Below are 17,635 nucleotides of genomic sequence, written 5' to 3'. Positions count from 1 at the left end.
TTCCATACTTGCTTTATTCTTCATAAGTGCTTAGCACCATATAAGGAAATTTATAAAGACCTTTTAACTAGAAGCAAGCAATCTAAAATTACATACATTTTGCAAAAGGTAAAGCATGGATCTGAAGATAATGCAGAAAAATGCTCAGAGGATAAGGATAACTTGCCAAAAATAAAAAGCTCTCGGTTAATTAATAGTGTTTTTAGTGATGACGAAGAAAACATTGTTTAATTTATATTAATATGTATCACTTAAAAAATTTTAATGAAGATATTTATCTTAATAATGAAAATATACTAGCATGTTTTTTAATTTTTGAACCTAACCCTCCTTTTCGTATTAGTTCTTTGTTTCGTATAACACGGCAATTTTTTGGAACGTAACAACCGTGTTATATGGGGGTTACCTGTATAAAGAATTTCAGACATTATAATGAGAAAAGTTTGGCACAATATTTAAATATATCTATTAATTCTGTTTAAGTCTACTAAATATTTAATTTTCTCTGTATTTAAAACGTTTTCAACTCCTTTTGAGCCATCTTCACTTCAAATTACTTTATATTAGATATTCTATTAACAGGATGCAGAACAAATTCATATTGAATTTAAAACTTAGAAATAACTTTTTAAATTAGAAATTTAAGTTTAAATTCAAATTTAAAGAGTTAGTTCTAAGTTTTAAATTGTTCTTTATAATTTATTTTAGCCTATTTAGCTTAAGTTTTGTACTGCATGCTGTTAATAGAATTATCTAATATAAAGTAGTTTATAGTGAAGATTGCTCAAAAGGAATTGAAAATGTTCTAAATATAAAGAAAATTAAATATTTAGTAGCCTTAACAAGCAGAATTTATAGATATATCTAACTCCAGATAATTAAATTAATAAATGATTTGATATAAAAAGATTTATACTATTTAAATATATGTATAAAATAATAAAGAAACATTGAAAATATTCTTTTGATTAATATTTTTTCAGGTATCAGAACAGAATATTATCCAGTTCCGAAACGCGAAAAAAATCTGAAACTGAAACAAAATCTGATCTTGATCTTACAGAAAATGATAACGAAGAGACTGTTGAAGATAATATTTCTACAAATTTCGTCGAAAATAATGATGAAAAAACTGTTTTAAAAGGAACTTTTCAAAATCTTGAACGAATGAATGAGGAGGAGTCTAAAGAAAAGATGAACAAACTATCAAATGGTATTGAGGGATATTTTTATGGACCGGGTGATGGAATTTTTAAGACTCAACAACGAAGAATGCTAAGCACTATCACCGAAATAAATTTAGACGAAGGTAAATAAATTCAAGTATGACATTTTAAAATAATAATAATTCGTATAATAAGTCGTATTTATATTTTTATGTATTAAATGTAAATAACGTCGGCCATGAATTTTATTATTTTTAATATTTTTTTATAATAATAATTCATTAAAGTTAGTGTTTTTACAATTAAGATTAATTTTTGCAATATGAAGTCATCTTCGATATCACTGAAAAAACATTAAATATTTTTTTTTCTGTTTTAATGGATCATATCATTTCAATGAGTTGATCCAGAATTATTATAAAATTATTACTTAAATTGCAATAATTGTATAAAGGACATTTTAAAATAAGAATATGTTAAAATTTTGCAAACTATTTTCCTGAAATTATTAAATAATAATAGATGAAAGAATAATTAGTTATTGATATAAAATTAGTAATAATTATGATCTTTTATCCTTCAGAATTAAATTATTTAAATGAAAATTTTTCTCGTTTATCTCTTCGAAATATTATTAATATTAATATAGGAAAAAAAGATAATTCAATATTATTGATATTTAACTTCTAGTTTTCAAGCAAATTCATTGTTAAAAATACAGTACTAAGTAAATGTATTTGGAAATCGATTATCTCTTGTCCGAATAATTAGGCAACAGATAAAATTAACTGTTTATGAAATTTGTCAATAGTACTCTTAAGGCCTATTCACAAAAATCAACAGTTAGAAGTTAAACAATTACCATTCATTACTTTTAGTGTATAAACGCGTATTAGTTAACTTCTAACCTTAACTCATGGTTCTTGAATGTGAATATGGACATTAGAGGAGTTTAATATTGTCCACAGGGAGGAGTTTAAAAAAATCGTTAATAAACTTATTTGTGTTAGCATGCTAGACTATTAAATTTCGTTTTGAGATAAAGAAAACAAGATCTTCTACAAGAGATATAGGAGATTGGAAATCAATATTGTAAGATAATATATATTATATTATATATATAGTAAAATTTATTTGGTTATAACCTATATGAATTCAAAGAACTCTTAACAAATCGTCGTTATGATGTTAAAATATATGGAAATTCTTTATAATAATTATTTGCTCATATATCATAATTATATTTCGTTCAATCACTCCTTGAGAGAGAAAAATAAACGTAATTTCTAGACAGAGAATAGTTTTTCCAACCATTTAATATTTTTTTTTTTTCTTACTGATTTGTGTATTTTATTTATTTCTTTGTAATAAGTACGTTTTCATTGGCTGATTTTATTTTAGAGAACACAAAACAGTAATTTATATAATATAAATATTTTTATTGCTGTTAATATTCTAATTAAAATGAAACTCGTTTACCACTGCAATGATATATATAGATCTCATGCATGTTTATGTTGTTGAATTATATATATTCAAACCATTGCTATTAACATAAATCATGTGTATTCACAAAACTGTAAAATATAAAACATTTTTAAACTTTAATTAAATTATTTTCAACAAAGAACTACTCTATTAGACGTCTTAGTTCTTCAGTTCGAAGTGAAAAGAGAAACAGTAATTTAAATAATATTTTAAAAAAACGAGTTAAACAAACGATTTTGTAATTAATTAACAAATGTATTTATACATATTACATACCTTATTTATTTCTATAAGTAAATAGAAAAGTCTCCCCTCTGTTATATATAACAGAACTAGGAAAGTAAAATGAAAAATTAATGTAATAAAAAATTACAAAACATCCGATAAATCAGACAAATTATACTATTTTTTACAATATTTATTGGCATATTGATCATCCATTGTAATAATAATACTAATACAGTAATAAATCTGCACCCAATAAATAAGTAAAACATATCAAAAGTTGAAAATTTACATAAAGGTGATATTGAACTAAATCTTGTGATTAAGTAAATACGAACAAGTAAAATGAGAAACCTGGCCTTCAAAAACAATTAGATTTTTCATAAATTTATCATTGGAAAAAAATAAGATTGTTTCGGTTTACATTATTTTGTTTTTAATATAATTTCGCTATTATTTAATCTGGGAACTATATGTTTGTTTATCACATTAAGCATAAATTTTAATTTAATAATTAAATGTTTATTAAAAAAAAAGTTAAAAGATTTCATGAATTTATGAATTTCTTAACTTTTTCAGATCAAGGTGGATTATTTCGTGCTAGCGAAAGGTCAGAAATAACGAATGGAGCTAAGGAAATTCAAGATAGCGCTGATACTTTAGTGGATTTTCCGGAAGATGAAGTGCAAGCCGAAGAAATTGATGTAAGTTTCGTACATTAAATTATAATATTCAAAAGACTATCATTAATATTAGTAAAATTTGAAACGAATCCATATAAATTCGATCTCATTTATTCATCTTCAGTCTAAAGAATAGCTTAGTCTTGATAGGTCAGGTAACTGTAGACTTATAAATTCCTACTGTCGTTCGTCTGTCCTTCCTTAATCTCGGGAACGAAGTTAGCTAGACGAAAGTCGAGATCAGATAAGGAAAACTTAGAGGCAGGAGCCCCGATTAACTACATACAAACTTCCAGTACAAATAGGAAGTCACGTTATTTCAATTCAAAAATCCCCCCCGAAAGGAGTTATCAATAGATAACAGGCACGACTTTATTGTTAGAGGAAAAGTATGATGTACAGGGGCAAGCCACTACTAATTTGAGATTAAAAACATACATTTGAAATTAAATAAATTAAACAAAAGTGATTAAAAATTGCAGCCCGGCATTGTGACCATGTCACAATAAATAATTACTATTGGCAAGTTTCTAGAGGCAGTTATCATGGAAACAATTCCACACGACATCTCTAGCCGCTGCACATTTAGTCACACCGCTGAGGAAAATTCCGGAGGAGGATGCACACGTGCAATAATTCATATACAGTAGATCCCCCTATAAGACGGTAGATACGTTCCGTTCTTTATGAATCAATTTTGTAGGAATCATAGTTTACGGACTACGGCTGTTTGAAAGGTTTTCTTTCATAAAATTAATCGATTCTAGACTAATTCGACTCAACATTTCCAAAATACGTATATTTTTTTNGTTGTCTCAGGCACTTGGGAAGCCCGCTGAGCATAAAGAGAGAGTGTTCTCCTCTGTTGATCTTCTCAGAGACGGGTTAGTGCTGAGACCGGACCGACCGTGCAGTTGAGCCTGACTGACTGAGGTCTCTCCAAAGATTATTAGTTCCCAGACGCCAACCTGGCACGTGAATTCACCACGCATGGTCATCTTGTACATATACTATGTTTTCTAACTTGTACTTTCTATCACTGTAAATAAACTGTAAATATATTCAATTTGAGTGTGGAGGTGTACTTTCCGACGAACCTGATTCATTACATCGAGTCGTGAAACACAAGAAAACGACCCAGCGAGACGGAGTTGGGAAGGAACGGCAATAAGATCTTCACTACAGGCACGACTTTATTGTTAGAGGAAAAGTATGATGTACAGGGGCAAGCCACTACTAATTTGAGATTAAGAACATATATTTGAAATTAAATAAATTTAAAAAAAAAAGTGATTAAAAATTGCAGCCCAGCATTGTGACCATGTCACAATAAATACTATTTGCAAGTTTCTAGAGACAGTTATCATGGAAACAATTCCAAACGACATCTCTAGCCGCTGCACTTAGTCACACCACTGAGGAAAATTCCGGAGGAGGATGCACACGTGCAACAATTCATATTTTTTTTTACTACGCACGAGTCGTAGATATTCAAGATGACGAAAACGATTGTCACGCTCGTTTAAATTCTATATTTTAAATTGCTTATTAAGATATATTTTCTTCACACTAGAAAGCGGTGACAGTCTATCTAATTGACTGATCTATTAATGTTTCTAATTGACACCTTTGCATAGCCGAAAATACTACCTATTTCAATAAAGTTCTATATCTCTGTCGCTTAACGTTTGCCGTCATCAAGCCTTGACTGAATTATATTAAAGAATTTTCAGTTATATTTGTTTCAAATTTATAAAAATAATTTTTATATGAGAAATTAGTAGGCGTATTATTATTATTATATAATAATCTAAAAATGAAGGTTTGGTGTTTTAAATATTACATTTTTCGAATTTATAAATTGATTTGCAAAAACTTTAAACTTTATCTTACCGGATACACTTGTTAACTTGATACAGATGGAAATTATATTATCAAAACATAAATACAATCCAAAACTCATCAATTCTTTCCATTTTAAATCATCACATCAGCTGTTAAAACAGTGACCTAGATAAGAAAAGAATTACATTTATTTCCCCTCCTTTACACTATGTTTATACGACAAACGTTAACCTCGATTAAGCCTTAGATCCCGATTTAACTTTTCTCATTTGAACAGAACTGCGTTAACTAGGATTAGATCAGTATTGTACGAATTAGATTATTTTAACACCATTTCTGTAACTGACTGCGGCGTCGTGTCATTAACCTTTTTAAATACAGAATAAAATCATTTATTAACATTAAATGCAATAGTTAAAATATTCTTTATTGATTTAATGTTGTTTTTTCATTTAGTATTAAAGTATTTAAATAATATAAAGGAAATCTAACAAAAATTTATTTTATTAAAGGATGAGATTACGCCAGAAATGGAACGAGCAATGCAAGACCTGGACTTGGAAGATTCTCAACAAATTGTAGCATTTGTTCCTTCATTGCCAAATAAAACTTCTGTAACTCCTACGAAACAGCTAATGAGAACAAATACAGAATTGCATTCCCGTCTCCAAAATACTTTTGTATAGATCAACCACATAAGTTATTCAATCCTATCATTTTCTGCAACGAATGATTCGTACTATTCATTGAGGAGATTATTAAGTGTTCATGTACATTTTCTTTATTGTTATTTATAAATATAGCGCTTTCCACAGATTGTTATATTGTATAGGGGGATAAAAATGTCCTACTACACAATCTGAACAACGAATTGGCTGAATGATACCAAAATCTAATTGGCATCATTCGATGGACGTTATTTAACAAATTTTCATTCTTTCAAATATTTATTTCCTTTTTATATTCTATATTTTATCGTTAATAAATCAAAATTTTTATCTTGGATATGTAAAAATTTATATACGAAATTTGTGCTGTATTTTGCTCAATACAACTAAATATTAATTTCTTATTTGCCTGTTATTTAGAAAAATTACAGTAATTTTGTTTTATTATTATTATATTATTCAATATTAAAAAATACTTTGAGTCAAAGAAAAATATTTTTATGTGGGAATAAATATATTTTTATAAAATGCATTATTTTGTTCATTAATGAATTGAATTCTATTATTTATTAAAAATAATCTGATTTTAAAACGAATTTAAATATATTTTCTATTAATGACATATCTGATACAAAACAACTTTAAAATAATTAATCGAAAGCAGCTTATACTTTGGAACAAAATTAAAATATCTATAAAAAAAATGATTAATTGGTTTGAAATTTATAATTTTATATTATTTACTGATAGATAAATAAGTCTGATACAGAGCTATAGAGATAGATAGATATGATATCTACATGCAACATCTGTACTGTGCTTAAATCAAGTTTATAATATATGCAGAATATGTTTTAAAACTTTTTCTTTTTGGCAATGTTTCTAATGACAAAGCACAATAACGTCCATTGTTAATATAAATATATTTTACATATTAATTTCAAATGATAATTTTATGAAATATATTTTTATTTTTTACATTTATCAATACTTTGAAATGACAATTTTTTTGGTTAATCAAAATCTTTTTGAAAATGAGCTGTATTATATGTAATGCTCTGGACATCAGTACATAGTGTAAGGATGTACGGTGTTTGTTGTCACTACATGATACCTAATTCGCCAGGAAACTGAGCCTAGGAAAGATCTGCGGGTATAAATCATGTTTGTGGGTGTCGATGAATTTAGACTCCAAACGCCTTTACAAGTTTATTGTCACAAAACAAGGTTGCTTACATAGTTAATTCTTCAAGTTCTGTTGATCATCCAACAAAGACTTTTTTGCCTTGAGATCAACAGTTTATAAGTTCACGGTGAAGTTCAATTGGCACTGGGTCCAGGATGATGTGGCTGATGAGGTGGTGAAATGAGTCACTTAGTTCTTGAAATATCTTAGTTCTTGAAATATCACCGCTGTGTGGAATGCTTCATCACACAGTGGTTCTCTATCTTTCTTCTGAGTTCCTCAACAATAAGGTCGGGCTGGAGTTAGTAGACTGATGCGAGTGAATAGAAATATATTGATGGTACCCAGTTCAGGTTGGAGATTATATAAAAGGTTGGAGAAGCACGATTTGACCTTGAGATGTGGGTTTATATAGAATTTTTCCAAGGACCAAACAATTTAATTGATCTCAAATCCTTCTCTTTCCTCCCCGATTGTTCCCTTCTTTGTTTCCAAGTAGGACGAGACCTGATTGGGGCATGAGAAAGGTCAGATCTCAATGTTAACCCAACACCACATCACAATCTCAATGACGGGATGTTTAAATGAACCTTGAAACTTTTGCTCGTATTTCTATAAGTTTTGTTTTCTCTCTTGTCAAAAATTTTGATTAATAAATAAAATTTATTAATCGAAATATTTTATAGCACTTTGAGTTTGCTGTAATTTGTCCAATTTACCAGCACCCAAGCCAAAGTTCGTCTTCCCGGTTAGACACGTAAACTCAGTCATCTGACACTTACATCTATTGTTTTTTTTTTATCTTCATGTTGTGTTTATCTTATGAAATTCCTTTCCCAAGTGGATAGTTTTTAAACAAAAGTTAGTGAGGGGTTAAGACCTCATCCAGAACCTCACATTAGTACATTCTGATATACATATATAAAACCTATTGTATAATATAAGTCTCTTTGTTTTTATGTACATGTATTTGTGTGATATGAACAATCAGGTAATAAACATCTTCACAAGCAAATGGTCCTATTCTAATATTATTAGAGTAAGGTCAGCAGAAGCATAATTAAAAAGCTTAATAAGCTTGTTAATTTTATGCTCTGGTTTATTGATAAACATATTTTAATGAATAGATGAAATAACCACAATTTGTAGAACTGAATATGTAACAAATTGAATGCTTTTTAATAATACTAGAAATAACAATACTCTTTACGGAAAACAAAATAAAGTCAGTCCCCAAGTTACATTCTTAAGTCTGTCTTTAGGTTGAATTTATAAGTCAGAACATGTATATATGGTTGGTATTTACCATCAGTTACTTAAATGTTTGTCTTAGTATGTAATATATATTTTACATAAAACACTTACAGATCACTTCCAAAGAAGGCCAGTTATGACGAACTAAGAAGAGGCTAAGCGCCTCAGCCTAGTTGGCAGTACCCATATATAGTATACACTTTCACTTTCATCATGTAAACTTAAGCTACTGTTACAGTTTTAACCCTTATACTATAGCTAATAAACTCAATGCTGGCTGGAAAAGAAAAAACATCATTCAGAATTTTTTTAGTTTGCCCCAATGATTTATTCTTTCCTATGGGACTGCTTCCAAATACATTAAAACATATTAAACACAATAAATACAGAACATAATAATAACTAACATGATAGAGTATGTTAATGTTTTGTGATAAAGAGATGATCCTACATTATAAATATGAATAGGATTCTCATTTATTATAGTTACAAAAATTCCTGTACAATGTCCTACTCTACATTGAAATTTAAGTTTTAGAATTTAATTAAATTATAAATTTATAATACTACTAAATGAACATAACATAACTTTTAATTAATTTCATTTATTTATAAAAATACATATTTAAAAAACTTGTAGATGAACACAATCACAATAATAATGACTTTTTGTCTAATAATTTAACTGGAATGAACACTTCAGTTCTGATGTGATAATATAATATGTTAAAACAGTCTTAAATTTCTACAACATCTATACTTGGAAATTTCAGTTTCAAAATATTCAGATATGAATGTAATGAATTTGACATATCAAAAATAATAAGAATATTTTATGAGACTATGAGCACTAAATTTTGGCTCTACGGAGGACTTATCACACACTATTGACATAGAGTAATCACACAGAAGTCTGTAGACAGGTTTATTATTATTATGATGGTATGTATTTCGGACAGGTTGTCTGTCCCTCTGCAGTTGCATTTATTACAATTCGTCATCATAATAATAAACCTGTGACTACAGACTTCTGTGTGATAAGTCCTCCATACAGCCAAAACTTAGTGCTCATAGTATCATGTTGTAACATAAGAACAAAAAGCAATTCACAAAGAACATTTTATGTTTTAATAAATAAAAATAAAATGATAATATTTTGTATATACTTGTATAACTAAAATAATATAAATAAGTAATTATAATATATTTGTTTAGTAATTTTAAATATAAATTCAAAATATAAAAAAATATAATTTCAATCTTCATCTAAGAATAATTGTTTTCATTATCATTATGCAAACCTGAATATTTTAACAAAATCATTTCTTTGGTTTTTATGTAGAAACATTTTCAAATATTTCATGTTATTGTGATATTTCTTTAATTTCTCCATGTAAATTCTTTCTATTTGATTTCCAAGATAAGTATGAATTCCAAAAGATAGCAACAACATTCACAAAAATAACTCTAAAGAAAAATAGTAAGACTGATTAAAATATGCAAAAAAATGAAATGTAATATATAATAACTCATCAATATTTTAAATAAACCAATATTAAAATCAGCTAAAATGTACATGTTATATAAAACAAATTCTGTAAAAGTTATTATAAATATAGCTTTTAATTTTAAAAAAATTGATCAAGTAGAATTTATGATAAATCAAACTTATATTTAAAAAATAATACACATTTCTGATCTACATTTGATCTACAGCTCAAATTTTCTCTTTGAATCTTTCAAGAAGTTAAATTTACAGGGCAACATCATACATATAACTTTAATGTCATTAGAAATTTCTCACTGCACAGTAACTTATTGGACACCCTGTATATTATTATTGTTTAAAAAGTCAATTTATATTAATATACCAGTGCATATATTTTTCATTAATAGTTAAGTCTATGTTTTGATACATTATATAATTTATTACATCATTCATGTTTTTTATCTTGATATCATATATAAGACGACATTCAATAATAATAATAATAATAATAATTGTTATTTATCTTAATATAATTTAAATAAATTATAGCTTATGTCAATTTCATGAAAATCATTTAAAAATTTTTGTTTATTAAATATTGTGTTTTAGTTAGAAATTTCATTTTATTCTTTTTTTATAAATATAACTTTAAAAAATTGTGAATCTAATATAAATTATATTGATGGGATGATTATCAACTTAGTTGGTTAATGATGAATGATTACTTGGGATTGTATAATCATCTAATCATATGATTAATTGTTAACTAATCATTGTCGGGTGTTTTTTAAAATATCTTATAAAATTTGAATTTTTATATACACTCATTGCCATAAAAATTAGCACACCAAGGAGTTGTCATATTGCTACAAAACTTGGCATGCAAATAAGTCTCAAGCAGATATGGAAATGATTAGAGTTATATCATGATGGCTCATTGCATAATGCCAACAGAGAGCAATAAGGTGCATCCCCTTGGCCTATAAAAATGCATGTAAAGACATCCTGTTTGAAGTTTACCTGTTGCAAAGGGATGCTGTAACACAAGAGATGCCTTTATGTTACAATTGAAGATCATACAAACAACTAACCGAGTTTGAGAAGGTAAAAATCATCAATCTCAATGATCATTTTACTGAATATTCTGCTACCTAGGCTGTTCTGACAACACTGAGATGTTAGGAGCAGTGAATGAGAGAAAGTTTGCACACACAGCATCCAAGCTCAGGATACCCTTGGCAGACTATTAGCTGAGAGGACCATCTGGTCCTCCAACAAGCACGCACACAGCCGACTGTATCATTGTCTACCATCCAGACACAGGTAGTGCTTCATTACAGGCCCTTATATCTATCTGTACCATTTCAAGGCTCCTGGGTGAGAAACATTTAGCTGTCATTGACACTACCCACTGTTGCCTCCATTTGGAGTAGTCCAATCATTCCCGACAGGATTGGACCACAACTGAATGGAACTGGATCATACACAACAACAAATCCAGATTCAGTTTAGACACTGATGACAACAGTGTTTGTGTCTGGAGGCCTGGTGGTAAACACCTCAATCCTGCCTCTGCTTTGGAGTGGTACACCACCCCCACAGCTGGTGTGATAATCTGAGGTGCCATCACATATGACTGCTGGTCACCTCTAGTAGTGATCCAAGGGACCATGATAGTCCAGTGGTATATTAATGACATCCTGCAGCCACATGTGTTGCCTCTCATCACAGGTCTCCCAAGAACCATTTTCCAACAGCCACATTGCCACACTTTCCTGGCCTGCCCAATCCTGATTTGTCACTGATCAGACATGTCTGGGATCATCTGTGATGCTAAGTTGGACAGCCTAGGAGTTTGACTGAACTAGAGGACCACTTGCAATAACTGTGGACTGAGATGTTGCAGGACACCATAATAATACTAAAAATAACAATATGCCTTCATGCCTGCCCATATCACATAGTGTATTCACACTACAGGTGGCCCAACAGGGTACTAGAACCTCCTTTCATTTGTAGTTTTTCCTGCAATAAATTATCCTTTTGCTTTCATTTTGTAATCACTTACATCATGGTTACACTCACACACATACAATTTAGTTCTATTCTGAGAATTCATTATCATTATGCTTTATACAGTATATTAACAGGTGCATAGCATAATCATGCTGCTGTTTTTATATTCACATAATAAAGAAACTCAGAATCTCTCTTGTTTTTCATTCTGTTCACATTGCATTCTAGTAGGCCTGCTTATAAGATTTTAAGAGAGTAGTGTGTGATTAGGTATATAAATAATTGACTTAAAACTGATGCAATTGACAGATAACAACTTTTCAGCCACACTGGATTCTTAAATTCAAAATGCTTGGATGCTATGTGTACTCTCTTCCTTGCTCCTTTAATGCCTCTTTCAGGTTATTTCCTATTCTCTAGTAAATCAATGTAACAAATCTAACCTATTTATAATATTTAGAGTTAACAACTGTCTGCTTTTGAACTGAACTGTCCAGTTACGTAGGGTCTGGTACCAATCTTGTCTGGTATCCAACTGAAAAGTCAAACCGAACATTGGACAATTTCATTCGAATAATGTACAGTGACAAATTACTAATAACAGAAATAATTTACTGTTTTGATAATTTTGATTATACTAGTTTCTTGAAATTTAGTTTTGTTATAATGCTTTGTTATCTTTATTAATATGGATTATATACTTTATTGGCAGTTCTATACTGATGCCATTCTGAGCAAATATATCTAGCATTTTTCCATTATTAAGAGATAAATTAATTGATTTATGTCACAATTACTTCCACACAACAGACAATCTTTCAAGTGCAATATAGTTTACAAAACAATATGAAATAATTGGAAATATAATAACAATCTACTTGTTTAAAAATAAAAAATTTCTTTCAAAAATAGGCAGATGCACACTGAAAATTAATTGATTGAAACTAATTGCTTAAAAAATATATACTTTTAAAATGTATTAATACCATAATAGAATATTTTCAGTCTGAATGAATAAAAATTTCAGATGAGAAAAGATGCAAAAATTAGCAGTTTCTAATGGAACTGGATGTGTTGCCATGGTTATTCTGAATTATTGTTATTAATAAAGCTATCATTTCTTTAAATATCATTCATTTTTTAATGTTAATTTAATAATTTTAAATTTAAAAAGTAATAATGTTTTCTAATGGAATAATAATTTACAAATTATTCTGATTATTGGAGAAATAATTGTCAAGTGATGATTAATTAATGGAGGAGACAATTAGTACAATTCACAATTAGAAACAATTAATCAGTACATCTCTAATAAATTATGTTAATAAAATAATTTTTCAAATCTGAAATTATTAAGGAATGAAATATAAAATACCTGAATTGAAAGGGAATTACATAAAATGTAAACAGTTGAACAGTTGGCCATAGCTGAAATATTTTAGTTTTTTTTATAAAAAGTAATTTTAAAGATTCAAATAAAGTGAAACATAAATATAATCATGTAAGCAATAACATTCTATCAAAATAGATATAAAGCTAAAATAGTAATCATATAAAAATATTATCATAAAAGTTCATAAAACTTCTCATCAACTTTAAAAATAAATAAATAAATAAAATTGCTGTTTACTTAAGAAACATTTTTTCATTAAAAGAAATGTTTTTTTTTGTCAAAATTTGACCATCTTAGCTTAGAACAATAAACAGTTCATAGAGAAACTGTTTAACTGGTTCTACACAAAATTAACTAATTCAGCAGTTTAATACAAACACATTACAGCCTTTCTTAAATCAGCAAAACATCAATTTAATAAACAGTTAACTAACTGGCATTTTCACATATCTTCATTGGCTATCATCAAACTGTTTGACAGGATTGAATGTTTTTAAAGATTGTAACTGGATATGAAACATCAATGCAAAGGTAGTGAGCAAAAATTGAAAATCAATCATAATGCATTGTTTGGTTTTAAATTTGTGCTTGATACCTTTGTGTTAATATTTCATATCTAGTTATAATCTTTAAAAATATTCAATCCTGTCAAGCAGTTCAATGATAGCCATTGAAGATATGTGAAAATGCCAGTTAGTTAACTGTTTATTAAATTGATGTTTTGCTGATTTAAGAAAGGCTGTAATGTGTTTGTATTTAATTAGTTCTAATTCAATTTTGACTAAAAATGTTTTTTTTTTTTTTAATAAAAACAGTTCAGTTTTCTTAAAGGAATAATGATATGATTTATTTATTTAAAAAATCTTTATCTTTTTATTTTTGTTTGAATAAAAGACTGTGAAAATAATACATTAAATGATAAATAAGAATAAAATTAAATATTGCTTACCTTATAATTAGACATCAGTATTGTTACATAATCCTAAATAAGAAATATATACATACATATATTATATAGATATAAAAAATATTAAAACAGATTAACTTATTTTAATAGAAAATAAAATTAAATAAATACAGGTAGTCTTTGGTTAACATGGTAGATCAATGCTGACTCAATGAATGAGGCAACAAGGTGACTGTCTCAAGTGGCAAAATAAGCAGTCAAAAATGTTCAAAAGAATGAATAAATAAAAATAAAAATAATAAACAAATGTACATTAAAGTTATTTATAAATTGTTCATATAAAAGTGCCAGTGCTAGAAATGTTCTTCATTAGCAACCATTCTGGAAGCAGAGGTGGAAAAATCAGTTCCACCTCAGGTGCAATTTACCATTAAACCTGCACTGTGGTAGATACATTCTTTGAAAGTAAATGAAAATTTATATTATATAAGATAAGAATATATGTAATAATGATTAAATGCATTTTTTATTCCCAATCTGTATTTTTGAAATTGCTTTGACTATTTTTGTTTGTTCATCTTGCAGGATGGTAAGTCACAAGTCTTTTGTTGTGCAAATGCTACAACTTGGAAGCATGTCAAATCCTCATCATCTAGGTGCTGAATAAATACTCTTTAATGTAGATTGTATTTGCTGTCATAGCAAAACAATTAATATTACAACCAAATGCTTCAAAATACTTAAGACAGAGATTTTTAAATTTTAATTTTATTCTGTGAACATCCTCTTTTAAATGATAGAAAAAATTCAAAGATTTTTCTTAGGATTCATTGCTTCAAAATCTTTTCAAAATTAAAAATTAAAATAAATCTTGTTTAAAAAATAAATTATTTTATAATTTATTTTGTTTCTAAAAAATAGATTAATATATTCTCCATGCAACACCTACTAGTGACTTCCCCGAAACAGCATTATTAGGGGCAGTCAAATGAAAACGAGACAGACTATATAACAAGTGTGGCATGGAAGTTGGTAATGCAGGTAGGTGTGTATATAGAAGTGCCCTCTATTAGGAATCAGGAAGGAACAGCATGAATGTTCATTGCTGTGCCATTTGTCTATTAGATGTGCTTGAAGTGAGGTCGACGAGTCGTGTGTGTGTCCAACATCACTAAGGAGGTCCGCTGCTCATTGACTTTCTGGAACACGGTGCCACAATTAACACACAGCAGTACATAGAAACTTTGCAAAAATTGAAGCGTGCCATCAAATCCAAACACCCAGGAATGTTGACAGACAGCATCATTCTGTTGCAGGATAATGCCCACCCACATGTTACCAAGATTGTTTTGACTACGCTGCAGAAGTTTCGCTGGGAACTTCTAGTCCATACACATCCTCCATACAGTCCCGATTTCTCCCCATGCAATTTCCATATTTTTGGAACCCCGAAGAAAGACATTCGTGGCTGTCAATTTGCTTTGGACAACGTGTATGTCTGGATACAATCATGGTTCCGTAGGCAACCGCAAACATTTTTCTATGAAGGCATTGACCATCTTGTCTCACAGTGGGATAAATGTATTAACAGTTATGGCGATTACTTTTGAAATAATAAACAGTTTACTTACTTTTTTCCCATCTGTCTCGTTTTCATTTGACTGACCCTAACATATCAAAAAAATTGCACATAGTATANTACTGTACATTAAGATTAATGCAGGAAAAAGCATTGACTTATTTTTGAACCCGAATAAGGAGAAATACAATTAGTTTTACTATTTTAATGTTCTCTGCTATGTTCTGAATTTAATGATTTTTTGGTTTGCTTACTTTTGAAATATATTTTTATTTTTTACATTTATCAATACTTTGAAATGACAATTTTTTTGGTTAATCAAAATCTTTTTGAAAATGAGCTGTATTATATGTAATGCTCTGGACATCAGTACATAGTGTAAGGATGTACGGTGTTTGTTGTCACTACATGATACCTAATTCGCCAGGAAACTGAGCCTAGGAAAGATCTGCGGGTATAAATCATGTTTGTGGGTGTCGATGAATTTAGACTCCAAACGCCTTTACAAGTTTATTGTCACAAAACAAGGTTGCTTACATAGTTAATTCTTCAAGTTCTGTTGATCATCCAACAAAGACTTTTTTGCCTTGAGATCAACAGTTTATAAGTTCACGGTGAAGTTCAATTGGCACTGGGTCCAGGATGATGTGGCTGATGAGGTGGTGAAATGAGTCACTTAGTTCTTGAAATATCTTAGTTCTTGAAATATCACCGCTGTGTGGAATGCTTCATCACACAGTGGTTCTCTATCTTTCTTCTGAGTTCCTCAACAATAAGGTCGGGCTGGAGTTAGTAGACTGATGCGAGTGAATAGAAATATATTGATGGTACCCAGTTCAGGTTGGAGATTATATAAAAGGTTGGAGAAGCACGATTTGACCTTGAGATGTGGGTTTATATAGAATTTTTCCAAGGACCAAACAATTTAATTGATCTCAAATCCTTCTCTTTCCTCCCCGATTGTTCCCTTCTTTGTTTCCAAGTAGGACGAGACCTGATTGGGGCATGAGAAAGGTCAGATCTCAATGTTAACCCAACACCACATCACAATCTCAATGACGGGATGTTTAAATGAACCTTGAAACTTTTGCTCGTATTTCTATAAGTTTTGTTTTCTCTCTTGTCAAAAATTTTGATTAATAAATAAAATTTATTAATCGAAATATTTTATAGCACTTTGAGTTTGCTGTAATTTGTCCAATTTACCAGCACCCAAGCCAAAGTTCGTCTTCCCGGTTAGACACGTAAACTCAGTCATCTGACACTTACATCTATTGTTTTTTTTTTATCTTCATGTTGTGTTTATCTTATGAAATTCCTTTCCCAAGTGGATAGTTTTTAAACAAAAGTTAGTGAGGGGTTAAGACCTCATCCAGAACCTCACATTAGTACATTCTGATATACATATATAAAACCTATTGTATAATATAAGTCTCTTTGTTTTTATGTACATGTATTTGTGTGATATGAACAATCAGGTAATAAACATCTTCACAAGCAAATGGTCCTATTCTAATATTATTAGAGTAAGGTCAGCAGAAGCATAATTAAAAAGCTTAATAAGCTTGTTAATTTTATGCTCTGGTTTATTGATAAACATATTTTAATGAATAGATGAAATAACCACAATTTGTAGAACTGAATATGTAACAAATTGAATGCTTTTTAATAATACTAGAAATAACAATACTCTTTACGGAAAACAAAATAAAGTCAGTCCCCAAGTTACATTCTTA

At 29.0% G+C, this 17,635-nt stretch overlaps 1 protein-coding gene and 1 long non-coding RNA gene across 2 annotated transcripts in view; one reads left to right on the top strand and one right to left on the bottom strand.

The window, feature by feature from the left end:
* LOC111631148 (doublecortin domain-containing protein 2-like) overlaps positions 1-6,554 on the top strand; it is a 28,277-nt gene extending 21,723 nt beyond the window's left edge. Inside the window, exons 9-11 of the mRNA XM_023375348.1 lie at positions 984-1,309; positions 3,459-3,583; positions 5,920-6,554. Of these exons, the coding sequence (XP_023231116.1) occupies positions 984-1,309; positions 3,459-3,583; positions 5,920-6,093 (625 nt within the window). The 3' untranslated portion in view covers positions 6,094-6,554. The remainder of the gene's footprint in view (positions 1-983; positions 1,310-3,458; positions 3,584-5,919) is intronic.
* Positions 6,555-9,799: 3,245 nt separating this feature from the next.
* LOC111631138 lies at positions 9,800-14,396 on the bottom strand. The gene is made up of 3 exons (XR_002757646.1): positions 14,363-14,396; positions 13,396-13,448; positions 9,800-9,982 (listed from the first exon to the last, which is right to left on the bottom strand). It is a non-coding gene; the product is annotated as an uncharacterized LOC111631138 (long non-coding RNA).
* Between the last annotated feature and the right edge of the window lie 3,239 nt (positions 14,397-17,635).

This window comes from Centruroides sculpturatus, unplaced genomic scaffold, assembly GCF_000671375.1.
Source record: "Centruroides sculpturatus isolate CEXI.00-Female unplaced genomic scaffold, Cexi_2.0 scaffold632, whole genome shotgun sequence".
Classification (NCBI taxonomy): domain Eukaryota; kingdom Metazoa; phylum Arthropoda; class Arachnida; order Scorpiones; family Buthidae; genus Centruroides; species Centruroides sculpturatus.
The sequence above is the reverse complement of the archived record's forward strand: the minus strand, read 5'-3'. Positions and strand labels throughout refer to the sequence as shown.